We start from the raw sequence: 26,442 nt of genomic DNA on the forward strand, positions 1-26,442 counted from the left end.
CCCTAGAAGTCAGGCCTTTGTTATTCCAAAGTCTTAATAATCAAACATTCTATTTCCCTATTTTAAAAAAATGAACCAAGAGAAACCAAATCCCCTTCTTTATTACAGGACAGAATTTCTATATCAGTTTTCAAGTACATGAAGTATCTGCTTATTTGAAAACTTTTGCCCCACGTCTCAGACCACACTTTAATCATAAAATAGTTTTGCCAAAACGAATCAAATAAGTACATTGGTCTCTACCATAACACATATTTATGAACTCCTTCATGAAGTTTTCCAGCTTTCAAAATCCTTTAATTTGTCACAGGAGCCCTTGTTATTGTCAGAATTAGCCAGATTCTCTTGTATTATAGACTGTCAATAAATGAAACAAGTCTTTTCTGTGTTATTAAAATTAATGAATGTTTTTACTTTAAAGTCCTTGAGGTTCTAGAATGCTACATATTTTCACATTCTCACAGCACTTCTACTTCCAAAGTAGTTTATAATCATTAGTTAGCTATTTTCCATGCAATCTCAGAGGAATAGATTGTTATTCTTTCTTGTTGTTTCATTGATGAGAAGGTAGATATAGCCAATCTGACTGACAAGTTTACATAAGTCACTGTGTTGATTGGCATCCAACTTTAGTTCCTAGTTCTGTGCTAAGTTTACAGGCTAGTGTTATCTCAAAACCTGGTGATTTTTCAATTTTCCTGCCAAATAGATTGATTTTTGGTTACTGGGAAAGCTCTGGATGCTGACATTCCACCAGTCTATAGAGCAGAGAATTTAGCAATCCTTGCATTTGCAGTCGCCAGTCTAGCAGTTGCTTGTCCATTGGGAATGAATTTCAGATGCAAGTGAAAACTCAAAAGTTTGAAATAGCAAACTTTTTCATTTTTCTTCATCCCTCATCCTTCATTTCTAATGTCTTAATAAACCTGGATGTGTGCCACAGCCCTACCCTTTCAAATACTCTCATCTCCACATTTCACATCCTAAATTGTGGTTTATTCTATCTAATCTACCTATGAAAAGAACATTCTAGTCACAGTTTTACCCCAGAAATCATACAACCTATCATTTCATCTCCATCCCTTTTTTCTTGTTCACAAAATCCTCACAATTGCTTCCGGGCTTACTCCCTTCAGCTCTTTCTTTCCATCACGCTACTAAAGTGAATTGCCAGAAATGCAAATCTGACTACCATCTTCCTGTACTGTTTACATGAGAAAAAAAGTTTCTGTGTTTTGTTTGGCACCTTAAAAGACCTCTCTGAACCAGTGCAGTGGCATACATCTGAAATCCCAGTGGCTTGGAAGGCTGAGGCAGGAGGATTACAAGTTCAAAGCCAGTCGCAGCAATTTAGCGAGGCCTACGCAACTTAGAGAGACCCTGACTCAAAATAAAATGGACTGGGAATGTGGCTCAGTGGTTGAATGCCTCTGGGTTCAATCCCTGGTGCAAAAACAAACAAAACACACAACTCTGGCTGGGAGAGATTTCTTCTCCTGGGATTAGCCATTTCTTAGATGTAGCAAAGGGCCTCTGATTCTCAGACTAACCAGTCCTCCTGTATCTGGCCCATGCACCCCAATAGGCAATATTCCTCTGCTTTAATTATCCCAGAGCCAGGTACCACAGAACTGGGGATCACTCCTTATAACCCAAAGATTAATGGAAAATTTCAAACTACCAACCCTAAACTATTTACCCTGGCTACTTTGTCTTTCTAAGTGGAAATCCCAATTAAGGCTCTGAGACTTTACCTTCCTATACTACCACCTCCTCCCCCATGCTGGCCCCTTCTGATGTGACCCTTTGTGGCATGTCATGCTACCTATTTCTAAGGACTAAGTATAAAGCTTCTTCCTTCCTGGCATTCACTTTAATATCTGTGAGTCTTACCGTACCTGATTAAAAAACAAATCCTGATTATATGTTAATATACTTCCTAACCTAGACTTTCCAGTGGTTCTCCATTCCCATAGGATGAGACCCATTTTTATGCTATTTAAAGGAGACCTTTCATGACTAGTCCTGCATTACCTCTCTGGTGTTGCTTCCCATCACCCCTTTCTTTTTATGTATGTGCTACAGTTATTTATATTCCTCATGACCTCTCAACTTTTTCTTTACATTCTTTTAATTAAATAGTTTCCTCCACATTAATTTCATCAACTTGTTAGTTGTTTTTAATCTGTTATGCTGGCACTCAGCCATCGATAGCAATAAATTGTCCTTGAACCAACAGGATCAGTCTCTTTGCCACTTTTTTACTTATTTAAACTAGCATTTAGTTTATTGTATTGCAGTGTTGGCTTCATGAGGAAAGCCAGCTAGTGTGTTTGCAGTGCCTCAGTGCTATAACGGTTCCCGGAATGTAATGGTACTTAGTATTTAATAAAAAATTGATCTGTTTACTTTTATACCTTCAATCTCGATATTTAATCTTCTTGAGGGCAGTGCATTTGTTCCTCAGAATCTGCAGGGGATTGGTTCCAGGACCCCACTTGGATACCACGGTCTGTGTTTGCTCAAGTCCCTTATATAAAATATTGTATTATTTGTATGTAACCTATGCACACCCTCCCATATACTAGATTACTTATAATACCTAATACAATGAAAATGCTGTGTAAATAGTTATTATTACCGTATTACTTAGGGATAATGACCAAAAAAATTCTGTACATGGTCAATGTAGACAAAATTATTTTTTCTGAATACTTGTGATTGCAGTTGGATCTGTGAATGTAAAACCTGCAGACCCAGAGAGAATGCTATACTATGCATCTTGGACAAATAGTACTCACTTGATGTTTTTAATTTCTAGACCTCTCAGGGTTTTTTTTTTTTTTTTTCTTTTTTCCCTATGTTCACATGAACTTTATGCCACTGATGGACTTTATATGTCATGCTCTTTCAGACAACACCTCAGACTCAACTGTCATTTCAATTTAATAAACATCTACTAAATGCCTGCTCTATGCCAAGCATGCTGTTAGAGATTGCCATTCAAATATGGTTTAGTATAGCAGGGAGAAATATGAAAAGAACAAAATTAGCAATTGGAATTTGTCTAAAGTCCTCTTTAAACAAAGATATAGAAGCAATTATGCCCGGAGAGAAGGTCACAGTTCCAGAACAACAGTGTGGAAATATTTGATTAAGTTCCTCAAAGGATTAGGAACAGTTGGGCAGGTAGACTAGAGGAAAAGTCATATAGGCAAAATGAGCAGCATGAGCAGTTGGGTAAATATATCTGATGTCCTTGAGGACTAGCAAAAAAAAGCAGAGTACAGGTTTTGTGTAAGGAAGTAGTATGTGATGTCCCTGGGACTATCCTGTCATGAGTCTTTAGTCTCAATTCAGTAGCTGGCATTTTAATTATTAAGTAATATGGGACAGTACAAAGATTTTCTGTTACACATATAGAAAGATGACTGAACGACAGGGAGAGTAGAATGGGAGAAATTAGTGGAAGCTGGTGAAATGATGAGACTTTGGACTATCATTAGTAGTGGAAAGAGAAGCAGACAGATGTGAAGGGTGATGTTGTGGTGGATTTGTACTGCATCTGTTAGCTAAGCTTGGATTTGTCTCAGGATCTTCCCTGAATAGTTTCAGGCCAATCTTGGATACAGGAGACAACATGCACAAAATTTGGAAGCTCTAAGTGAAGTGGCAGCTTGGAAAATCAGCGCAATAGATACAGAGGCATCAATTGTTAATAACATGCCCTCTGTTGCTGAATTGCTAACTCACTCCTTGGAATGAATTCACAGCTGAGCATGCAGTTTCTCCCTACTTCTGCCAGATCTTCAGCTTCTCTGAATGTTGGGGCAGACACAGCAGTAGGCACAAAAGCAATAGCCATATATATGGTCAGATTCCTATAATAAATCCTATATTCCATACAAATTCTAATTGTTTTTATTTTCTGATTGAAATGTGATACAGGAATTTGCTGCAACAGCAAAATACCTAAGCCATGTAGCAATAGTTTGGGGAGTAGGCCTTGAATGTAAGTTAGAAGGACCTTGGAGAGACTATTAAAAGGAAACATATCACTCTAGGAGGCTGTCAGTGAGGGTTTAAAGGAAGGAGAATGTTGGAAGCTAAAAGAAAGGTGACTCATTACATAGTAGCAAAAAGTTAGCAATGCTGGCAGTATTAATAGTGGAAAATAAAAAATATATCTCATCAACTGGATGATAGATGCTTTCTAGGCAGAGTGTTTAAAGTGTTGTTAGGATTTTTCAAACTGCCTATAGTAAAAGATAAGAGGAGAGAGGTGAGCAGAGGAAGAATTGTTAAATATAAAGGAGCCATTACTTTAGAATTGAAGTGTTTTAGTTAGCTTTTTCATTGTTGTGACAAAAATATCCAACAAGAACAACTTTCAGAAGGAAAAGTTTATTTGGAGCTTACTGTTGCAGAGGTCTCAATCCATACACCGTCAACTTCATTGCTTAGGGCCCAAAGTAAGGCAGTACATCATGGGGGGGGTCCAGGGGAGAAAAACCACAGCTCATGGCCAAGTCAGGAAGGTGGGGGGGAACCGCAGGGAAGATGCACCCTGGAAGGGCACACCCTCGGGACCTACCTCCTCTAGTCATACCTCACCTTCCTATTGTTGTCACCTATTCAGTCCATTCAAAATAGTACAGGCTGATTAAATTATAACTCTCATCTAATCATTTTACTTCTGAATGTTCCTTCATTAGTAGGAGCTTTTGGGGGAGACACTTCATATTTAAACCACAAAAAGTGAAACCGTTTCTCTTTCCTAGCCTCTCCAGACTGTAAATTATGCTAGAATTAAGAAATGTGTTCTAGATAGAGCAATTTCAGGGAACTGTCAGGAAAATAATGTCTAAAGATGAAGCTGAAAGGTATGACTATGTAATAATTTGTTTAGACCTCAGGAAAATTAAAGATGCCAACATCTTAGGGCTTCTAAGAATTTTAAGGATATGGCCCCAGCAGTTTCACAAAGGAATACAAGATAAAGAAGGGCCAAAGGGATTTGTGCATATGGCTTTTGTCAGATGGAGGAAATTACAAACTGTTTCAAAAGAGACCCATGAAGTTTGTAAAGGATTTGTATCAGTTTGAATTGAGAGAGACAGTACAAAATGAAAAAATAATCCTTTATGTACAGTTGATTGAAATGTAAAATGGGATAGCCACTGTGGAAAACCATCTGGCAGTATTATTTGACAATAAAAATAAATGAAGTATTGGTATGTACTCTAAAATGGATGAATGTTAGAAACATTATTTTAAATAAAAGAAGCCAGTTACAAAAGACACATATTTTATGATTCCATCTATATAAAATGTCCAGAATAAACAAATCTATAGAGAAAAAGTAGGTAAGTGGTTATTTAGGATTGGGGTGGGTGGAAAGAATGGAGAGTGATTGCTAAATGCTATAGGCTTTCTTTTTGGGCTGGAGAGAAAACTTTTTAAAATTGATTGTGGTGATGATTATGCAAGTTGGTGAAAAATCATTGGATTGTACACTTTAAATGGGTGACTGTATGGTATGTGAATTTATGTTTATTTATGGTATGTGAAAATATGTTTATTTACAAACATATTTATGCTACCAAAAAAGAAAGAAACACTGAGGAGAAGAAGCCTTTGGACCCTTGAATTTCTACAACAGGAAGCAATCTGTGTGAACTACTTGAAAACATGGGCTACATTTTATGGAGTGGGAAAGAAATTCAGAGGGCACAATCAAGAACCCAAAGAGGATCCAGGAGCTAATCCCAGGCAGTAGGGCTGAACCCTAACCAAGGAACTGACAATCTGTTCCTAGTTGGATGTCAGAATTACTATGAACCAGTGACTACTTTGTCCCTCTGATTTTTCGTATTTTTCATTGGGACCGTCTTGCTTGCCATGTTTTTCACCCATTATTGTATTTTGATGTGAGGACAAGCAACTTGTCTCTTTAGTTTATAGGTTTTTAGATCAAGATGAACCATATTGAACCATATTCAAGCTGGACTCACTAAAATGCTTCTTTGGAGCTGTGTCTGCCTTTGGACCTAACGTAGGTGATAAGATCTTTGGACATGATGCTGTAAATAGATGAAATTTAGAAAGGGGGAGCTGGGAAAGAGTGTTTCTATTTCACATGTAGGAGGAAGGTAAATACCTCATGGCCACAGGATGGATTATGAGGGTTTTAAAACATGTCCACATTTTTTTGCCATCAAGAAGCAGAGTCTAATTTGTCTCCCTTTAAATATGGGCTGGCCTCAGTGATTTGCTTCTAACTAAAAATTCTGGTAGAAATGATGCTGCATGACTTCTGAAGTTTGGTTAATAAGTGATAATACCTTATTGTTATTACAGAAAGCCAGATTAATAATTCCTGTTACCTAATACCCAGTCCATGGCTTCTGAAGCTTGGTTATGGAAGGAACTACTCCACTTTCTATCTTGGAATGCTCACCCTTAGAGCTGAGCCACTCTGTTGGGAGGAAGGCCAAGCCACATGTCAAGGCTGACCACCAAAAGGTCTTAGTCAACAACCAGCATCTACCACAAGATGTGGGGAAATGAGCCTTGAGATGATTTCCACCCCAGCCTTTGACCTGCCACAGGTTCAAGCTCTGTTCAAATTAGAATTGGCGAATAAATGTTCTTTTAAGTTGTGTGGTGGTTTGTTTCCTAGTCATTGATAACTGGAAGAGATGGCATTAATAGTATTGATTGAACATTAGACCTAAGGGAGAAGAAGGAGTCAAACTGGGTTTCTAGGTTCAGCAAATGACAATCAGTCTGGAGTGGCCTCTACCCACTCACGACAGTTAACACATTGCCAGTGTCAGCTGGGGTGCTGGCTACACAGTCATTTTAGAGGTGATGGGTGTCTAGGGAGTTTTTTTTTTTTTTAAATGAAGACAAAATTTTGTTTAGAAATGACAACTTGACTCTTATAAACTTTATTTGAAAGATTTGGAAGAGATAAGACAACAGTAATGAGGTAGCTAAAAAATTTTTTATCTGTTCTTTTCACAACTGAAAGTCACTATTAATCAGCACCTCTTATTTTACTGTTAGGATAATGATGTTTGTTATGATACTGCTATAAATTTAATGTTGAATAAATGAATAAAGTGGTTTCTGAATACTAAAGGAACAGTTGACTTGTAATCATAATATTTTCAGGGTAGAATATATTTTATAATGTTTACATTTTTGGAAATCAGCAATCTAAATGTGTCACATATATGTGTAACCTAAATACCTCCAAGTCTCCTCCTATCTGGATGAAAATGGATTTTGGGTAATAATCAAATGTCTTTGGCTATAGCTCCCCCATCCTTCTTTTTGTTTTTTCAAATGTACACAAAAATAACAAGACTAATATCATGAACTCCTACATACCTACTACTCAGCAATGATAATTGTCAATGTTTTCTCAATCTTATTCAACCTGTTTCCTTCCCTCACTCTTTTCCTCCCGGAATATTTTAAGAAAACCCAAGACATCATCTTATACCATCTGGAAATGTGTTTCTAAATGTTAAGTTCATATAAACTGAGTGATAATGCCTTATCATTATTACAGAAAATCAGATTAATAATTCCTTTACCTAATACCCAGTCCATGAATAAGTTTGCTCAATTGACTCCAAGATATTTTTATTCAAATGAGTATTCAGTCCAGGTCTGACATGGCATCTTTCTGTTATTCATCTTATGTTTCATTTTCTTTATAGCGATTTTCTCTATTTTTATTAAAGACATTGATTTGTTGATGAAACCTTGTGTCATTTGCCTTATAGAATGTTCCATGTTCTAGATTTGACTGAGTGCTTTCCTAAAAAGAATTTTAATATGCACTCTGGAAAATAGTTAATTAGATCTTGAAGCCATGATTAGATTCAGGTTCAATTTTTGTTTCAGCCAAGAAAATTTCTTCAGTGGTACTGTGTACTTTTTATTACATCCTACTTAAGATTTATAACATGTGATTGCCCCAGTTTTAATGATGACTAAAATTGATTAGTTAGTTAAATTATTAACTTGGTCCCTTCCTTATAAGTCACTTAGCAACCTTTCATTTAATACCTTTAGCATTCAATTTTGATTTTTACATAGATTTTTTATTGCTTTAAAAATCGCAAAATAGTTAATTTTCTAAAGCTATTTTCTTATTTATTAGATTCAATTTCTCCATGAATAACAGCTTTATTAATTATTAGATTATACCGATGCAGTTTGTACTGGAAGAGCAGAATAAAGCTTAATTTCTTCCCCCTTATCAGTTTTCATATTGAGTTAGCAACTCCCAGTGTGATTAATGAGTTTCTTTTTAAAAAACATTCATTTGGAACTCTTTAGATGTATGGTTTGATGTGTTTCAATCCACTCTAATCCCCTGCCCCAGATCTTTAATATTTTTCATCTTAAACTAGTGGAGCTCTTAGAAGTTGGCTTCTGTGTCCTTTTGATGTGATCTCTTTAGTCTTTGATAACTTCTATTTCTCTGGCCTGAGATATTCAAGGTTTATCTTGCAAATTTCCTGCCTCAAACCTGAACCAATTATTTTCCCCCACTGCCTTTTATATAGGAAACCATCTGGTGCCTCCACCTTCAGCATGGTGGATCTCAGAATGTTTTTGTTTCCATGACACACCAATTCTACAATTAAAGGTTCTAAAGATGAATAACAAAGAACTCTAATCTTTGATGTGACATTACCTTCTTCATTTTCTACTTCAAAGATCATGGCTGAGAAGTTATTATTAAGAGCGATAAAGGGTGGTAAAAACACTCATATCATTACATTGAGTGGGAAGAAGATAATAAAGATACCCTCAACCTTAGAAAAATTGCCTGACCTGAAAACTCTATATCTTCAAAATAACCTAATCTCCAAAGTGTGCCCGGAGATCAGCGCCTTGACCCAGGTGAGGAATACGGTCTTTTGGGTTGAGGGTGGAAGTAGGAAGAGGCAAGTGGTGAGAAACACAGTAAGACTTTGATGGATGATGACATAGCTCTCTGGAGACCCAGTGTGGAGTGCTGTTGGAGAGGCATCAGAAGGTTTTCTCGCTTAGGGAATTACACATGGTGGAGAGAGAAGATGTTTCAATTTATTCATGTGCTCTTTGGCCCACATCTGGAATCAGGGGATTCAGTCTCTGCCACACTCATCTTACTGGAGGCTGTCATCTGGAAAAAGGCCGGAAGCTCGGTCTGCTCTCTACCTTGGGGTCTCACATCTGGAAACAAGTTTGAGGATCCAGGAAATGCTGTTCACCCTGAGGACTGTCCTGAAGCTTTTACATAAGAAACGCAGAGACATTTAGGGTGTAGGAAGGGAGTTCCTTCTCAATTTCCTGGAGCAGGTCAAAACTTTGATTGGAGTACTGGCAAGGAATAGGAAGGAGGGGACATTGATTTCTTCTGAAATAGTCTTTAAAAGAAGGTTAATATTTTAAATAAGGAATGCTCTTCTTAAGGAACGACAATCGACATGAATGAATCCCAGATGCTTGTGTTAAATATTTCTGACAATGTGAATCTCCAGCTGTGAAAAATTTTGAGGTTGAGAGAAGGCCAGGGATATTAACTTTGTTTTTTTCTTTTTGTTCACTTCTAAATTGTCATCAGTTTAGCCCACTGATCTTTGAATTACAAAAAATAAATACCTTATCTTCACTCTACCTCATTGCCATGTTAGGTTTAAGAATTTATTTGAGCTTGTTATCTATGACTGTATCTTTATAAGAAATAGTTACTCCCTTTGGTAGTAACTTCAAATAGCACACTTCTAAGGCAGCAAGGATTTGAGCTTTTCTAATGGGCAGATGATTTCCTATGCAAAAGAATTTTGGGTTTGCCTAAACCATGAATGGATTCTCTCTGCTTGAATTTATTTCCATTGAAATAATACTGTACATTGTTTCAGGAAAATCAAATTCTAACAGAGCTTAAAATATAAAACTGTTTTTGTGCCCTCCCCCTGTCCCCAATGGTAACCTCTATATAGAATCACTTTTAATGCCTTTTTTCTTGATTTACCCATTTTAGATATCACTTTTCTTATTTTTATTATTTGTGTTGTTTACATCCTATTCAGTTAAAACCCTGACCAAATCTTTATTTTCCCTCTCGGAGAATTCTAAAATGTATATTTTTAATAAGTAAATGCCATTCAGATGGAGTCAATCTACCAAGATTGTATTTTCTTTAGATATCATTTTTGTTCTCCTGGAGTTTTTAATTGCCTTTCCTTTCCTTTTTACCTTTGCCTTAACAAGTCCTCATTTTATCTCAAACTCAGTCATGTTAGATACTTTATCAAATGCTATCTTCCCCATAGCTTCCATCCTCTGTAACAGTGGTCCACTTTATGCTTTGATTACAGCCACTGCAACTTATTTTTAAAATGAACATGTTTCTTTCTTTTCTTCTTCCCCTGCTCCTCCCTAATCTCTACCCCTCCCTAATCTTAGGGGAAACAGGATTACTTTTCTTCCCCACCTCAGGCAGAGTTATATGTCCCTGAGTACACACCCACCATAAGAACAAATTAATCTAGACTTTGGGGATGGTACCAGAAGATCTCAGAAATGACTACCTCCCAAATTAACAAGCTAATTACAACTCCAGACAGAGAACACATGGAATAAAGCCTTTGAATCAACCCCTTTCCCCTATTCCTGCTGATGGGCAGAATCACAACCTTTGGGATAGGAGTCCCTTGTGTTTCTCGTTTGCTAAGAAAGCAATACAACTTATTTTTCCTTTTTCTCAAAACCGTGTCCTTGATATTGGATTGGCATGACAAGGACTGAGTTTTTGGCAATACTCCTGCCCCCATATGAGTTGAGTGCCATCTGGTTTGCTGGACACTGTCAAGATAGAACATCCCTTTGATAAGTGGTGTTGAAAATAAATCAGAATCAGGTCCAGTTTCTCCAGTGTTGAAGACTGAACACCTGAGAAATGCTGAGGCGAGAGAAGAAATTTTATTTTAAAGGATGGGGGTGAAGGGAGACACTTCTTCGTAGAGGAGGGAATCCAAAGCTGGTGCCCCAGGGAGTGGAGGTGTTCTGCCTCTATTGTAGATTTTAAATTTCCTTTCTTTTTTTGCCCCTTCCTCCCCTTATCTTGCTATGTGACCTAAAGGTTGAGTAGAAGGGCAGGAAAGGAGTGGTCCTGGGGTACAGGCAGGAAAGGAGTCACCTAGGGGGTACTCATTGACAACTCCTGCTGGGAGGAACAATTCCCTGGAGGCAGGTAGACTTGACAACAGGTTGGAAGAGGGGAAAGTGGAGATATTAGCATTTTATTTCCGTTTGAATCAGCCTTCATCTTCCTGACACAATCATTATCACCTACATTGACTGTCCTTTTGCCCTGGCTCACCCTTACTGCTCTCCTGAATTGGACCCATTGCTTTCTGTATTCCATACTTTCCTCATATTCTTATTTTTTTATACATACATTTTTATAGTTGTGTCACAGAAAAATAGGGAGCTGAAACTCCAAACCTCAGTTATTGTGTTCTGACGAAAGAAAATTTAAAGTCAGACACCAAAAGTTATGCAAGAGAACTTTATTGTAGGTGAAAGTAAAATAAAAGTAAAGTGAGGCTTAAGCAGAGAGCACTTCCAAGAGAGTGGGCCATCTCCAAACAGAGACGACAAAGGAGACGACGCTGTCTCCCAAGTTTATTACTGTTTGATGTTGCCCAGGAGAACTGGGGACCACCTTCTCTACTCTTTGTCAATCAGGTGTTCAACTCCTCCTTCCCGTCTGGTGGTGGAGTGTTTGACTATACTTGGTCCTCTCAGGAATAGTCATGGTGGCCATCCTATTTAGAGGGACTTCATTTACAAGTCAATTCCATGTTAATGTGGGCACTGGGGTCAATAGCTGGTCAGAAGTTACCTTAGTGTGCTTGCACTACTAAAGGAATCTTCCTTCCTAAACAGTTGGAGACACTTAGAGCCATAATTCCTAGCTTCACATCAACCTCAGTGGACCCTGTCAAGAGTTAGTCCCATTAATCCTTTTCTCTTTTCATAATATCTTTATTTATTTTTATGTGGTGCTGAGGATCAAACCCAGTGCCTCACATGTGCTAGGCAAGTACTTTACCACTGAGCTACAACCCCAGCCCATATATTCTTGTTTTTTTTTTTTTTTTTTTTTTTTTTTTTTAGTAGTAATTCTCTAGATATCATCCTATCCTGGATATGTGCTCAATTTTTTTTATCTTTTTCATATTTGAAAGTGTCTGTGTTCTTGCCTTACGTTTAATTAATAGCTATGTAGTAAAGACTTACATGTTCTAGAATATACTTACATGGGGAAGGGGTCAAGAGTCTGACTGATTACCCATTGCATTGATCTCATTTTGTGACTCCCTTGGTGCTTCTTTCCTCATTCTGTCTACCATTCAGGAGTCACTCTAAGTTTTGACTTCAATTTAATCCCTCTCAATTTCTTCAATAGGGTACTAGATCAATTCTTATTTTTAAATAAGAAATCACACCGCTATGAATTCAACTGATTTGAGACTAGGTTACTTTTTGTTCATCTTTAAAGAACTTTACAAGTCTGATTCAGGCTAATGGCATTAAACAGTTTAGCTGTGCAAGAACTAGTAGTTTTTCTTAATAGGGTCTCAAAGATTGTGGAATTTTAAAGGCAAAACAAAACTGTTTCTCTTTCGTAATGGAAGTTCTCGAAGCAGCTCCAACAGAATGTGCAAGAAATCCTTGAAGAATGGATATAGATTATGACACAACTCAGAAATACTGCTCAGTCGTACAACTGCTAAGAGAAAGGGCAGGTTTGACAGAGAGAGAGACAGAGAGAGACAGAGAGAGACAGACAGAGAGAGAGACAGAGAGGGAGAGGAAGAGGGAGAGAGAGATACAAGAATTAAAAATAAGAGTTTGGAAGTGTTGCAATAAGCAAGTATGGCAATAACTTGATGGGTTCAACCACTTTTCAGTTAAATAGAGGCACTTAATCCCTCTGGGTCTTGCTAACCTGAAGAGTATACAGAGAAAGATTCTTCAAAAATTAATACATTTATCTGGGAATAGTAGGGTATTGTAATAGAAATACATGTAACATGGTAAACTGTGTCTTCAAAGGAGTTGAGGCAAAGGAAAAATTTAAAAGGCAAAATGAGGATTATGTATATAACTTTGATAGAATAATTCTTGGTCACAAGGATTAATGAGAAGGCTGGCACCAAAGTTGAGCAGACAACTCTTGAACAGGGATCCTGGCAGAAGTATTTTCTTGCAAGGTTGCAGTTCTGGTAGTTGAAAGGAAAGTGAAACACACACACAAGCAGCACAGAAACCAGGAGAGACATCCATAGTTAAGAAATTTGTCAGTCAGAGTCTGACAACGGCCATCTCTCAGAAGAGGTGAGAGAGGGCAGGGGAAAATCTAACTCTGGGGTATTTTACAGGACTGCTTGTGTAAGCTTGCATGAGCTGCCTGTGTAAAAGCCTTGTGGTGGGCTAATAGGACAAAGTGAGGAGATGACCCTAGTTAGGGTGGTTAACAGGTGGCAAAGGGGAGGGGGAATGGGGAGCTATCTTTTAACTTTGATATCTCTGCAAGCACCTCTTTAGGGCAGGAAAGCGAAACTTATCTCCAGGGTAGGAAAATGAAACATTTTATAAAATGGCAGTAAGGATTTAAAATGGTTGCACAGATGTTAAGCTTTGGACCTAATAGTAGTCTTTTGTGAACGGTGGTTGTTATCAGGCATCCAAGCACAGAATTCTCTCCTTCATAATCTCCCAGCTCTATTTATTATTATTGTTTATGTTTTTGTTAGGGTTTCATGAATTGACTCCATTTTGATTCTGACTACTTTTACAACCTCAGTTTTTGCCTTTATTTGTTCAATCCACAACAGTTTTGAGCACCATCTGTGCCTCAGGCCCTGGAAACTGGTAATTCAGCAATGAGCAAAATATGGAAATCCTGCCTTCACAGAGTTTACGTTCTCATCAGAAGAGTTGTAATAAACAAGCCAATTAGGAGGCAAGGTAGTGATTAGTACTCAGAAGAAATATAAAGCTAGGGAAAGGGGCGGGGCCTGGGTGGCCTTCTGAAATGTTGAGTTCCATGTGCTGCAAAGTGTCCTTGCCATACTTCAGTAAACATAATAATTCTTATTGTAATATTTTCTCATATAAAATTCACACTTTATTTTTCAAAAGTCAGTTTTGTAAGGGATCCTATGGAAACCACGCAGGACACAGGAAATCACATGAGGGAGTTTATTAAGCAAACAGAGTGTCTCCCTGCAGGGTAAGAGAGAAAATGAGAGGAAAAGAAAGGGAACAAGAAAGGGCGTGTGCAAGAGTGTGAAAGCAAGGAGGATAGCGAGAGTGAGTGGGAGAGAGATAAGGATGAGAAAAGATGGCGGGGTAGCTACCGTGAAGCAGTTGAATTCTGCCTAACAGGGGACCAATAACGGAGAAGGATACTTGCAAGCTGACTGATGAACCAATAGCTAGCTAGGATGTTCACAGACTGACAGTAGTTGGGAGGCGGGTAATGCCTGCAATGGAAAGGGCGGGGAGAACAGCTTTATACACTACAAGTTTGACCGCTTGCCCGGATTGCTGTAACTTGTACTCTTCATCAATAATATCCATCCATCTACTACTTTTGTTGATACTGTGCTTGTCTTCTACTACCTTTTCTTTAATCACCATAGGAAGTCCAGTTTACTGTGGGGATTATATTAGATGTGAGTATTTGTAAATCTCCATAGCTGGCACATGGGAATTTTAAAATACATTTTAGTTACTATTATAATTGGTGTAACCATTATGATGTAATTATTACAGTGATAAAATGAAGGAGGTCAGTTCTTTGGAGAATTCCAATGCTCTCTCTTTTTGATTTTTTTTTTTGCTAATTTGGTGAAACTCTGAAAAATTCTAATCACTTGTAATGACTAGGAAAAAAGGGTTAATTTTAAAGTAATTTATAATGATTTTTGTTATATCCTTTGCAGAATACAAAATATTAAGATAGTTTTGATAGTTCTTTAGTTCCTAAAACAACCATAATACTTCTACTTTTCTATACTCACAAGCCAGTAGAATAACAACATCAACCCCTTATTGAGAGCCAGGTACAACAGTAGGAGATCTTCATTCATTTTATGGAATCCTTCGAGGGAATTGCTCCCTCAAGCTGTTAATAAAATGTGTAGTTCAGGACCTCTGTAAGTCACAAGTCAAAGGTCACCCGACCAGTGGATGCATTAATCAAATGAGGTCTCTTCTGAGGTTGTTTTCAGTTCTATTATTTTGTTTTTCTATAAATTTAGTGTGAAATTTACCAGAGTATGGTTTTCTATCTATGGTTCTTAAAAAAATAAGAATCAGGTTGCCTAAAGATGTTTAGCTTGGACACTATGTGGCATTGTCCTCACTTCCTATTTGTATACTCATTCTTTTAACAAATATATCCCATTCACTTTCTTGGGTTTATGCTGGTCCTGAGAACACAGGTGTGAGAAACCTGTGGCTTTTCCATCATGTTTAGGGACTAAATTAAATGTTAATATATATAAGGCTCCATAGTTGGCACATGGAACTTTTCAATACATTTTAGTTGCTATCATAATTGGTATTGCCATTATGTTGTAACTAACAATAATGAAAAAAAATGGGAGGTGGGTTCTTTAAAGAAAACAGATCCCTGTCCTCCTTGTCCTCCTCTTTTTTGCTAATGTGACTAGTGAAGATCTGGAAAATTTCAGTTACCTGTAGAGATAAGAAAAAAATAAGTTGATTTCTTATAGTTTGTGCTGAATATATTTAGCTTATTATTGTTGAAATGCTGAGATATCAATAATTTACAAATAAATACTTTTTTAATGAATTTTGAGGGCAAAACTGTCTTGTTCCTAGTGCTGGGTACCTAGTAAGCCATGTAATGTCACCTCAAATGGAATGCAATAGAAGCAATTTTCAAAGTCCAACTTAACCAAAAACAGTACTATCATCTAGGAAAAAATTTCTTTAAAAGCAAATAAGCCATTGTTTTAAAATCCCCAAATGCACAAATAGCTATCTAATTGTGTTAGCATTGTTGACATGGCATCACAAGGTTCAGTGGCAGTGTGGCAATATTCCCCTTAAGCTGCTTACATGAGTGATTGCCTGGGACAAAGACATGGTCTGCCAATTTTTTTATTTGACCATAAACAATTGACAGTAAATAAGACCAACTCAAAGCAGAGTTGAATAGTTCATAAATTTGTTATCATGTCCCCAATCTCTCCATTCCATATGTTTATTGTCCTTTATCACCCTAACCCAATTAATTTTGTTCATTCATTCATATAATTGATAACTAGTTATGTATACCTGCTGCAGTCTAGGTACTCTACTAGGGGTGGCAATACAAAGAGGAACAAAACATCCATGTGTCCCTATTCTCAAATTTAGTTGGGAAAGGCAATAAATATATAGATAAGTGTAAAATTATAATTGTGAAAAGTGTTATGAAAGAGAATTGCTATGTGCTATTTGAGACTTGACTCAGAGAAGTCAGAGAAGGTGATCAGGTGGAAGTGCTAAGATAATGGAGTAAAGAGTTATGTAGAGGAATAGGAGGATGATGGTAGGCAGATTTTCCCTCCTTGGGCATCTTCAACCCTACCAAAACAGAGAGCATTATTTATTTTATTTTTACAGACTGCATTTTGATTCATTGTACACAAATGGGGTACATCATTTTGTTTCTATGGTTGGGCATGATGTTGATTCATACCATTTGTATAATCATACATGTACATAGGGTAATGATGTCTGTCTCATTCCACCATCCTTCATAGCCTTGCCCCCTCCTCCCTCTCATTTCCTTCTATGTAATTCAGAGTTACTCTATTCTTCTCTTACTCCCCATGCCCCACCTCCATCATGTATCATCATCCACTTGTCAGGGAAAACATTCTGCCTTTGGTTTTTTGGGATTGGTTTATTTCACTTAGCATGATATTCTCCAATTCCATCCATTTATCTGCAAATACCATAATATTATTCTTCTTAATGGCTGAATAATATTCCATTGTGTCTATATACTACAGTTTCTTTATCAATTCATCTATTGAAGGGCATCTAGGTTGGTTCTGCAATCTAGCTATTGTGAATTGAGCTGCTGTAAACATTGATGTGGCTGTGTTACTGTAGTATGCTAATTTTAAACAGAGAAGATTTGATAGTATTTGTATGGTTTATCAGCATCATGTCTTTCTCTTGTGCAACCCACTGAAAAGCTCTTCTTTCTCCATCATGTAGATAGCTCCTCTTCTTTTCTAAGCCTGGCTATCAGAGCAGGGATTCATTATTCTGGTTCACTGTATCCCATTTTGGTACAGGAACACCTAGTGAGTTCCTTTTCTCCAAGCTACTTTCATTCCTTTCTTATATCTGCTTCTATGCTTGGGCTTACACTAAGGCTTCTGCACTCCACCTGAGACTTAACTTCTTAGTGGTATGGTATTGCTCAGGGTGATGTGGAACAACCCTATATAATATACTATCTGAAAAGGAAATCAAGAGGATGATTCCACTCACAGTAAAATACTTAGGAATAAACTTAACTATAGAGGTTGTTTTGCATATCTATGACCAAAAGATCTGATAAGAACAACTAGAGGGAGAAAAGTTTATTTTGGCTCATGGCTTCATAGTTTCAGCCAACTCCATGGCTCTGGGTCCAAAGTGAGTCAGAATGTCATGGTGGGTGGGCATGGTGAAGGAAAGATGCGCAGGACAGGACAGCCAGGAAGCAGAGCTCCTCTCTAGAGACAAAATGCAAATCCCAAAGGCATGCCCCAAGCAATATGCTTCCTCCAGTCATACCCTTCCTGCCTATAGTCACCACCCAGTTAATACATATCAGTGGATTAATCCATGGATTAGGTTACACCTCTGATCATCTAATCATTTCACCTTTGAACATCCTTGTATTGTTCCATATGTGAACTTTTGGAGGGACACCTCATATCTAAAACATAACAGAGATGAAGGGTGTGTGTATGCTGAAAATTATGAAACATTGATGAAGGAAATTAAAGAAGACATATAAATGGAAAGACATCCCATGTTTGTGAATTGGAAGAATCAATATTAAAATGTTCATATTTCCAGAAGCAGTCTAGAAATTCAATGCAATATTTATCAAAATTCCAATGGTAGCTGGGAGCAGTGGCACACACCTGTAATCCCAGCAGCTTGGGAGGCTGAGGCAGGAGGATTGTGAATTAAAAGCCCCCCTCAGCAATTTAGTGAGGCCCTAAGCAACTCAGTGAGATCCTGTTTCTAAATAAAATATAAAATGGACTGGGTATGTGGCTCAGTGGTTAAGCACTCCTGAGTTCAATCCCTAGTACCAAAAAACAAAAAACAAAAAACCCCAATGATATATTTTACTTAAGTACTTATGGAACCACAAAAGGTCCTGAGTAGCCAAAGCAATCTTGAGCAAGAAGAAATCATAATTCCTGGTTTCAAAATATATTGCAAAGTCATAGCAATCAAAACTGCATGGTTTTGCCATAAAATAAGACATGTAGAACAATGGAACAGAATTCAGAGCCCAGGAATAAATCCACACATTTGTAGACCACTTACCTTTGAAGATAGTGCCAAGATCACACAACTATGAAAGGTTAGTCCCTTTACTAAATTTGTTGAGAAAACTGAATATCCATGTGGAGAATGAGAAAATTGGATCCTTATATCATATCATATATACCAGCGTCAACTCAGAATGGATTGAAGATTTAAATGTAAGACCCCAAACTGTAAAATTACTAGAAGGAAACATAGGGGAAAAGTTTATTGACATTGCTCTGGGCAATGATTCTTTTAGAACATGACACCAACATACACTTAAATAATCAGATGAGTAGGACTACATCAAACCATAAAAGCTTCTGCGTAGCAAAGGATATGTTAACGATGTGAAAAGGAATCCTATGGAAGGGAAAATATATTTACAAATCCTGTACATAACAGGGGATTAATATCCAAAATATGTAAAGAACTAAAGAACTTTGCAATTCAATAGAAAAGTATATATATATATATATATATATATATATATATCAAATAATCTGATTAAAAATGAGTAAAAGGACTTGAATAGACATTGCTCCAAAGAAGGCATGCCAATGGCCAACAGGTACAAAAATATGCTCACCATCATTAATCATCATGGAAATGCAAACAAAACCGAAATGGGTTTGCATTTTACATCTCTGATAGAATGGCTATGACCAGAAAGATGAAAGACACCAACTGTGGTGAGGATATAAAGAAAAGACAATCTTTGTGCACTGTTGGTGGGATTGTAAATTGGTTTAGCCATTTTGGAAAACAGTATGAAATTTCCTCAAAAAATTAAAAATAGAACTACCTTTATAATTCAGTAATCCCATTTTTGGGTATATATCCAAAGGAAATAAAATCAGTATGTGGAAGACACATATGCACTCCTATGTTCATTATAACATTATTCACAAAAGATGAAATATGGAAATAACTTAAAGGTTCATCATTGGATGAATGGATAAATGTGTGTGTGTGTGTGTGTGTGTGAATGAAGGAAATTCTGTTGTTCGTGATAACATGGATGAAACTCATAGATTAGCTAAGTGACAAAGACCAGACATAGGAAGGCATACTATATGCTGTCGCTTTATGTGGAATCTAAAAAACTCAAACTCTTAGAAATAGAGTGTAGAATAGTAGTTACATGGGTTTATGGGGAGAGGGAGATGAAGCAATGTAAGTTAAAAGGTAAAATGTTCAGTTTTACATTGTAAATAAACTGTGTATTGCTATAGGTAATATTATATTGTATATTTGAAATTTGATAAGAGCCAATCATCCATTTCTACACACACACACACACACTCACACACACACACACACACACACACACAATCACAGTTGCAAGAAAGAGTTTGAGAACCATGGATACAGAAAGATACTAAATAGTAGAATGAAATTGTGTTTTGTGGGTCATCTATTTTAATTGGAAGTTAACAACTCACCTCCCAAGCAGGAACACATTTGTGAGAAGGGGACCAGGGAAGGACTGTGTGAACTGCAGGCTCACACATAGTCAATAGTGGCAGTCTAGTCAGTACCCAACTCTAGTGAATTATGGTCTCTTCTGGGTTGTATTTGAAGGTTTTGTTGTGATCAATACCACCTAGAAAAGCATCTATGAGTCAAACCCATTGCTCAAGTTGATTTTAGACATAATTCAGCAAATGGAATCTGTTGTTCTCCAAGTGTTAAACTAAGCAAGAATGTTTCTCTCAATTGTTCAGTCTAATTGTTTCTTAAGTGTGTCTTAGTTTTAGAGAGTTCCCCTTTAGTAATTTTTAAAATCAAATGGTTTTCTAAATGCAGTCAAACTAGAAGAGAACATAGAATTGTCATTAGTAACTATGGCCCACAACTATGATCAGAGAGTTATTAGGGTGAAGCAGGCTGACCTCAGAGCTGCTCCTAATACCCATGGCTGATGCTGCATGTGAGGATCCTACTGATCTTGTTCTATATTTATGGATTTTGTACCTGCCCCTAAACCTCACAGGCATGGTTCTTTACCTTGAACTAAATAATTGATGTGTGTTTGTAGTTGAATCACGATTTTAACCGTATTAAACTTAGTGCCTCATGCCTTTTAAGAAAAAGTTGCACCATGTGTAACATTTTCTCCCAGAATCATCTCCTGGGCCTAAAATATTAGTTAGTAGTTAATGATATCTGCTATTTGCCAGGTACCTCATAGTACTGTCACTAATTCTTAAAAGAGCTTTAAGAAGAAGATACTAGTAGCATCCTCATTTTGGAAAAGACACAAAAGAATCAGAGTCTTACAAACTTGAGTGACTTGCCCAAGATCAGGTAGTTAGTACACTGCATAGGGGATGGTTTCCAAAGCCTGTGCTTTGACATTTGCACAATGTTGACTAAAAAATATGAACACAAATAAAATAAGAGTATTCAAAGTGTATGTTCCATGAGTATATGTAAGATAATTCCCTTGTGTGTGTGCGTTTGTAGGTGTATATGTGCATATATGATCGTTTTGAGCAATAGTAAATTCTTGAAAATAGGCAGTGTAGATGGTATGACATTCAAGTTAGAAGTATAAATCATAGAGGGAAGCTGCATTATTTTACTCTAAATCACATCCTGGGCCTCAGATTCAATTTTCTGTAAAATCATCATTATTGTGAGGTCCACGTTAATGTTCAAGACTGTTCAGCCACACAATAAATTCCATTTAAGTGTTAGCTCTTAGTATTGTCATTAATAAATTAATCAGCTACTTTTTCTTCTTAAGTTTTGTAGGTTCTTCTTTCCTACTTACACAAAGACTACAGTTATATATTGAACCTAGATTTTATAATCCAAAGGCATCAATGAACACTAAGATGTTTTCCTCCTATCCAGTTTGAAAGAAGAACTATACCTATCTCAAGGCAGGCCACAGCAAGGTTAAGTTAGAATTATGAGAGGGCCATTGGAATTAAACAAATTTAGGAAGAGTTGGGAGAGAGAGAGACTCTTTGTGGCAAGTGCATAAAACCCAGAAAAGGCTATAGGGAGGTTGAAAACTGGATGTATTGGGTAGAAAATTTCCTCATAGATTAAGTATTGGGCAGTTATTTAGATATCACTTAGTGGAGCTGGGTAAGAGGGATTTAAGTGATAATACATCCCATCCTTTGCATCTTCTGCTATGCAATGCCATAGGCAGGTATAATGAGTACTAGTACTAAGCGAAAGAAGTGAAAAGATGCTTTTAAGAGGAATTTTGTTGGTGGTATTTGGTGACAGATTGATTAATTGGAAGAAGAAAAAAAAGTTCTAGGTGATTCCAAAGTTCGACCATCAAAATGTTATCAGAATAATGGGTGTATTATCCATAGTGGAGATGGGAAAAAACACATCTAGCTTATTCTGCAGCATTGTCTGGTTTAAGACTTTGAATTAAGAGTGACCCTCTGGAGATGACTTAGGAGCCAAAACCAACAAGATATGATTTTTTACGGGGTTAAATGTAAATTGTACATTTAGGTTAAGAAAAGAATTCAGTTACGCAAGTTCAGGATGTGGGTTATCTGCTTGACAGCTAACTTAGGGGTTTTTGTCGGCCACAGGCAGAATTAATTACACACCAACAATGTGCCCTGTTGCTGAAAGAGCGCATGCCGTGTTAGAATGCATTAATACGAGTGTGATCATCTGCCCTAGGGAGACTCAGTGGTCCCGCCAGCATCTGTGCTATGAGCTCTCACTTCCTGTCTCACCCCAGGCACCATGTCTTCAGAGGAGAGCACTAACAAAAATTAGAGAGCGACTGGGATGGTCAGGGGTCTGGAAATTATGTCTTGAGGGAAATGGTTAGGGGAAAAAATGGAGCAAACTTAAGGAAGAATATGATAGCAATCTTCAAAAATGTAAGATTATTATGTGGGAGAGAGGAGTGGAAATAAAGTTATTTTTTGTTGTTGATGTGGAAGAATTATGTAGTTACAGAAAGCCAAAATACAAAAGATAATGAATAGATAGATGGAACTTTTGAACAAGATAAAAGAGTTACCTGTTACTGATGTATTCATGAGGAAATACCCAACTATGTTTTTAGGTTGGACTAGATGACTTCTAATTGTGAGATGCTCTAATTCCTGTGTCATGGGTTTATAAGAAATTATTAGCAGAAGGCTACCTGCTAGTTTCCAAAGGACAGAAGAGTTTCTAAGAATACCAACAGAAATTTATTCTTTAGATAATTATTGAAGTAAAGCAGGCTTTAAAACTTATTAGGTTATATATTATGTGACCAAAACCCTTCTTAATAAAACACGGCAAAAGCTCTTTAATGGGCGGGGGGGCTGGGTGCTACTATTTCTCCTCCTCCTCCTCCACCTTCTTTTTGGTACTGGGTATTGAACTCAGGGACACTTGGCTACTGAGCCACATTCGCAGTCCATTTTTGTATTTTATTTGGAGACAAGGTCTCACTGAGTTGCTTAGGGCCTTACTGAGTTGCTGAGACTGGCTTTGAACTGGTAATTCTGCCTCAGTCTCCTGAGCTGCTGGAATTACAGGTGTGTACCACCATACCTGGCAGGGGGCTGCTATTTCTGAAGACCTTTTCAGTAAAATATTTGGGAAAACCTCATCAAGGAATCCTAAATTTCTCACCTCAAACACCTCCTCCTCAGAGAGGCCTTCCCTCACAACCCAGTCTGACCCCATGTTACTTTTCATTCCATTTTCCTGGTTTCTTTCCTTCAAATTGAACACTTAACACAGAAGGGAGTTGGTGATTTGTTTGTTTACTTACTTGTTGACTGCCCCACTTCTCAACGTATAAGCAGTTATGAGAGCAGGATCTTTTGGGTCTTGTTCAAAGTGGTACTTCTAGCATTCAGAAGAGAGTTCCAGGTATGCAATAAACATGCCATAAATATAATTTAACCCCTGAAGCATCTAGGTTGTGAGACATTGCTCAAGGTAACTGAGTCCTTGCCTCAATGTCTGTGCACCTTATGTGTAACTTAAGTAATATGTGCTGAACCCTGCATGTTTGCCAAGGCAACAGACTGTGAATACTGTCACCTTTCATTTAAGGGAAATGTATAAATTTAAAGGCCACCATTGAGACTTCCTTTTGTTATCTCACTCTATGAAGAATAACCTTGCTGGGTGCGGGGGCACCACCTGTAATCCCAGTGACTCCAGAGGCTGAGGCAGCAGGATTGCAAGTTTAGACCCTTAGCAACTTAGGGAGGCCCTGTCCAAAATAAACAATAAAAAGCCCTGAGGATGTGGCTCAGTGGTTAAGTACCTCTGGGTTATTCCCAGTACAGGAAGACAGAAAAGGAAGAGCCTCAAGTTCCATTTTCTTCACTTTAAATTTAGAAATCCTTTGCATTTTCAGGTGTTTGGTCAAACCCTCTTTATCTTCTACATTTTGTGATCTTGTTTATAGAGCTTAGAATTTTTGCAAACTTTTCTAGCTGAAGGGCTATGTAGTTAATATATGTCAAGTAAAGATGGCCTTTCTGGGTCATCTAACCCTGTAACACTTTCCTGGGAGCTAAGCTGAATCAAAAGCCAACCATGGTGGTCAGCCGCCCTGTTTTATTTGTAGCTTACTCTTTTTTAAAAATATGTTTTTAGTTATAGATGGACACAATACCTTTACTTTATTTATTTTTATGCGGTGCTAAGGATGGAACCCAGTGCCTCACACGTGGTAGGCAAGTGCTCTTCCCCTGAGCCTCAACCCCGGCCCTCTAGCTTACTCTTTACAATGATGCATATTTTTTTCTTTTCCTCAACTCTTATGTCTTTTCCTCCCACTGTAGTGAGTAACTAACCCAGGACTGGATACAAAATAAACTAAGGACACTGTGAAAATTAGTTCCTGGGAAAGGGAGAGAGAGAGAGTTCTCTTCCCCTTTCCCCCTGCGGGTTTTCAGGGAACCTAATTAGCACCTTTCACTGCTCCTACCTTTTGAATTGTAAAGGACTTTCCCTAGGAACTAACTCCTTTCCTTTGAAGTGTAAACGCCCCTGTGAAGGCTCTGGGCCCAAGGCTGGAGATGAAGTCCTTGTAAGAGAAGCCAGTCCCCTTTTCTCACTCTGCTTCTATAAACAGCTTCCCACTTGAAAACTCTTACAATCATATATCAATTTTTTTTTGAAACCTTAATGCACAACCGTTCATTATTTTAGACTAAAAAGTTTGTGACACTAGATAGCCTATAAATGTTGAGAAAAACTGGTAAAGGGTACTCAGGATCTGGAGTGCTGTTCTGCCCTGGGTCTGCCGGCATAAAATAAAGTTTGGTTTCTCCCTTTTGCCGCTTCTTGCCTGATTCCCACAACACCACCAGATGACTTCACTTCATATTCCATGTGGAAAAGAGACACTGCCAGCCAGGAACCCCATCTTTCCATTACCAAACTCATTCCCTTCCCTACCTGCCCTTGCTTTCTCTACCTTCCTTCCTACTTCTCCAGTTCCTACTCCTCTCTCTAGCCAACACTCACTTGTACTTTGAGTCCCATCTTCTAAATCATTTGATTCTGTGCTTATCCCACTTCTTATATAATTAGTTTCTCATTTTCCACAGGATTTTTTTTCTATCAGCATATAAATAGGCTGTACTACCTTTTTAGTTTTGAATTGAGAGGGGGGGGAAAAACCCTCCCGTTCCTTCCTCATATTTTAGTTTTCTTAACAGCAAAAGTTCTTACAAGGATTTTCTACTAGTCATTGTCTTTGTTTTCTTATATTTTCTCCACCGCCCACTTCAATTAGACTTTCTTGCCCAGCACTTCACCCCTATGGTTAAGGTCACTAATGACCTTCATGTTGCTAAATCCAGTGGCTCTTTCTGTGCTTTCTTAAATGTAACCCTCCCCTGGGATTTGACCCTCATTTTTCTTCTTGAAATAGTTTTCTTTCCTCTTGGCTGATGTAACACTGCACACCCTGGAAAGCCCAAGATACAGATTTTTGTAATCGATTGAGGCAGTTCTCTCAGGAGAAACCTGTAAGATAGTAAAGAAAGGACAGGACGGGGAGAAAAAAAATTAAAAAGAACAAAGATGTAGTTGTGATAATTTGTTACAGCAACAATATGAAACTAATTTAGTCACTGATTCTGGAATAAACCTTTTCATTCAAATGATTGCAAGAATGTATTTGAACTTCACCTTTACAATAGAATAAAATCCCCGAACTAATAAATGCAATGTACTTGTACACATACATACACATACACGTATATACTCTCTCCATATACATTTTTGAAAATATATATGCATATATTTAGTGTATATGTATACATGTATAGAACAACATCAATTATCAGGTGAGAACACATATGGAAGTGACACCTTTACCATGAACTCTTGGGATAAGAAATTTCATTGTAAAAATGTCTATATACATTTTTACATTAATTTAAATCATTGAAAAAATCTATACCAAATATAAATAAAAATTTAAATTACCCGAATTGCTCCTTAATTATTTTTCTTGCATAAATTTATTGGTCAATGCTCCCATGATGGGGGAGGGGTGGGGCAAGGAAAGATAGTAGACTGAGACAGACATCATTACCCTATGTATATGTATGATTACATGAATGGTGTGAATATACATTGTGTACAACCATAGAAATGAAAAGTTGTACCCCATTTGTGTACAATGAAAGAAAATGCAGTCTGAAAAGTAAACATTAAAAAATGCTCCCATGATTCATTTTCCTTTACCCTTAATATAAAAATTCTTAACTACACGAAGTTGGTAATTAATCCATGAATGGTAAGTTACATTGGGAAGTGAAAGAAAAGATTTTT

At 37.4% G+C, this 26,442-nt stretch overlaps 1 protein-coding gene across 1 annotated transcript in view; it reads left to right on the forward strand.

Annotated features, from left to right (window-relative positions):
- The first annotated feature begins 8,288 nt into the window (after positions 1 to 8,288).
- Positions 8,289 to 26,442, forward strand: part of LRRC69 (leucine rich repeat containing 69) — a 106,602-nt gene continuing 88,448 nt past the window's right edge. Inside the window, exon 1 of the mRNA XM_079133948.1 lies at positions 8,289 to 8,928. Coding sequence (XP_078990074.1) covers positions 8,746 to 8,928 — 183 coding nt within the window. The 5' untranslated portion in view covers positions 8,289 to 8,745. The remainder of the gene's footprint in view (positions 8,929 to 26,442) is intronic.

This window comes from Sciurus vulgaris (genome assembly GCF_902686455.1).
Source record: "Sciurus vulgaris genome assembly, chromosome: 1".
In the NCBI taxonomy this organism is placed as follows: domain Eukaryota; kingdom Metazoa; phylum Chordata; class Mammalia; order Rodentia; family Sciuridae; genus Sciurus; species Sciurus vulgaris.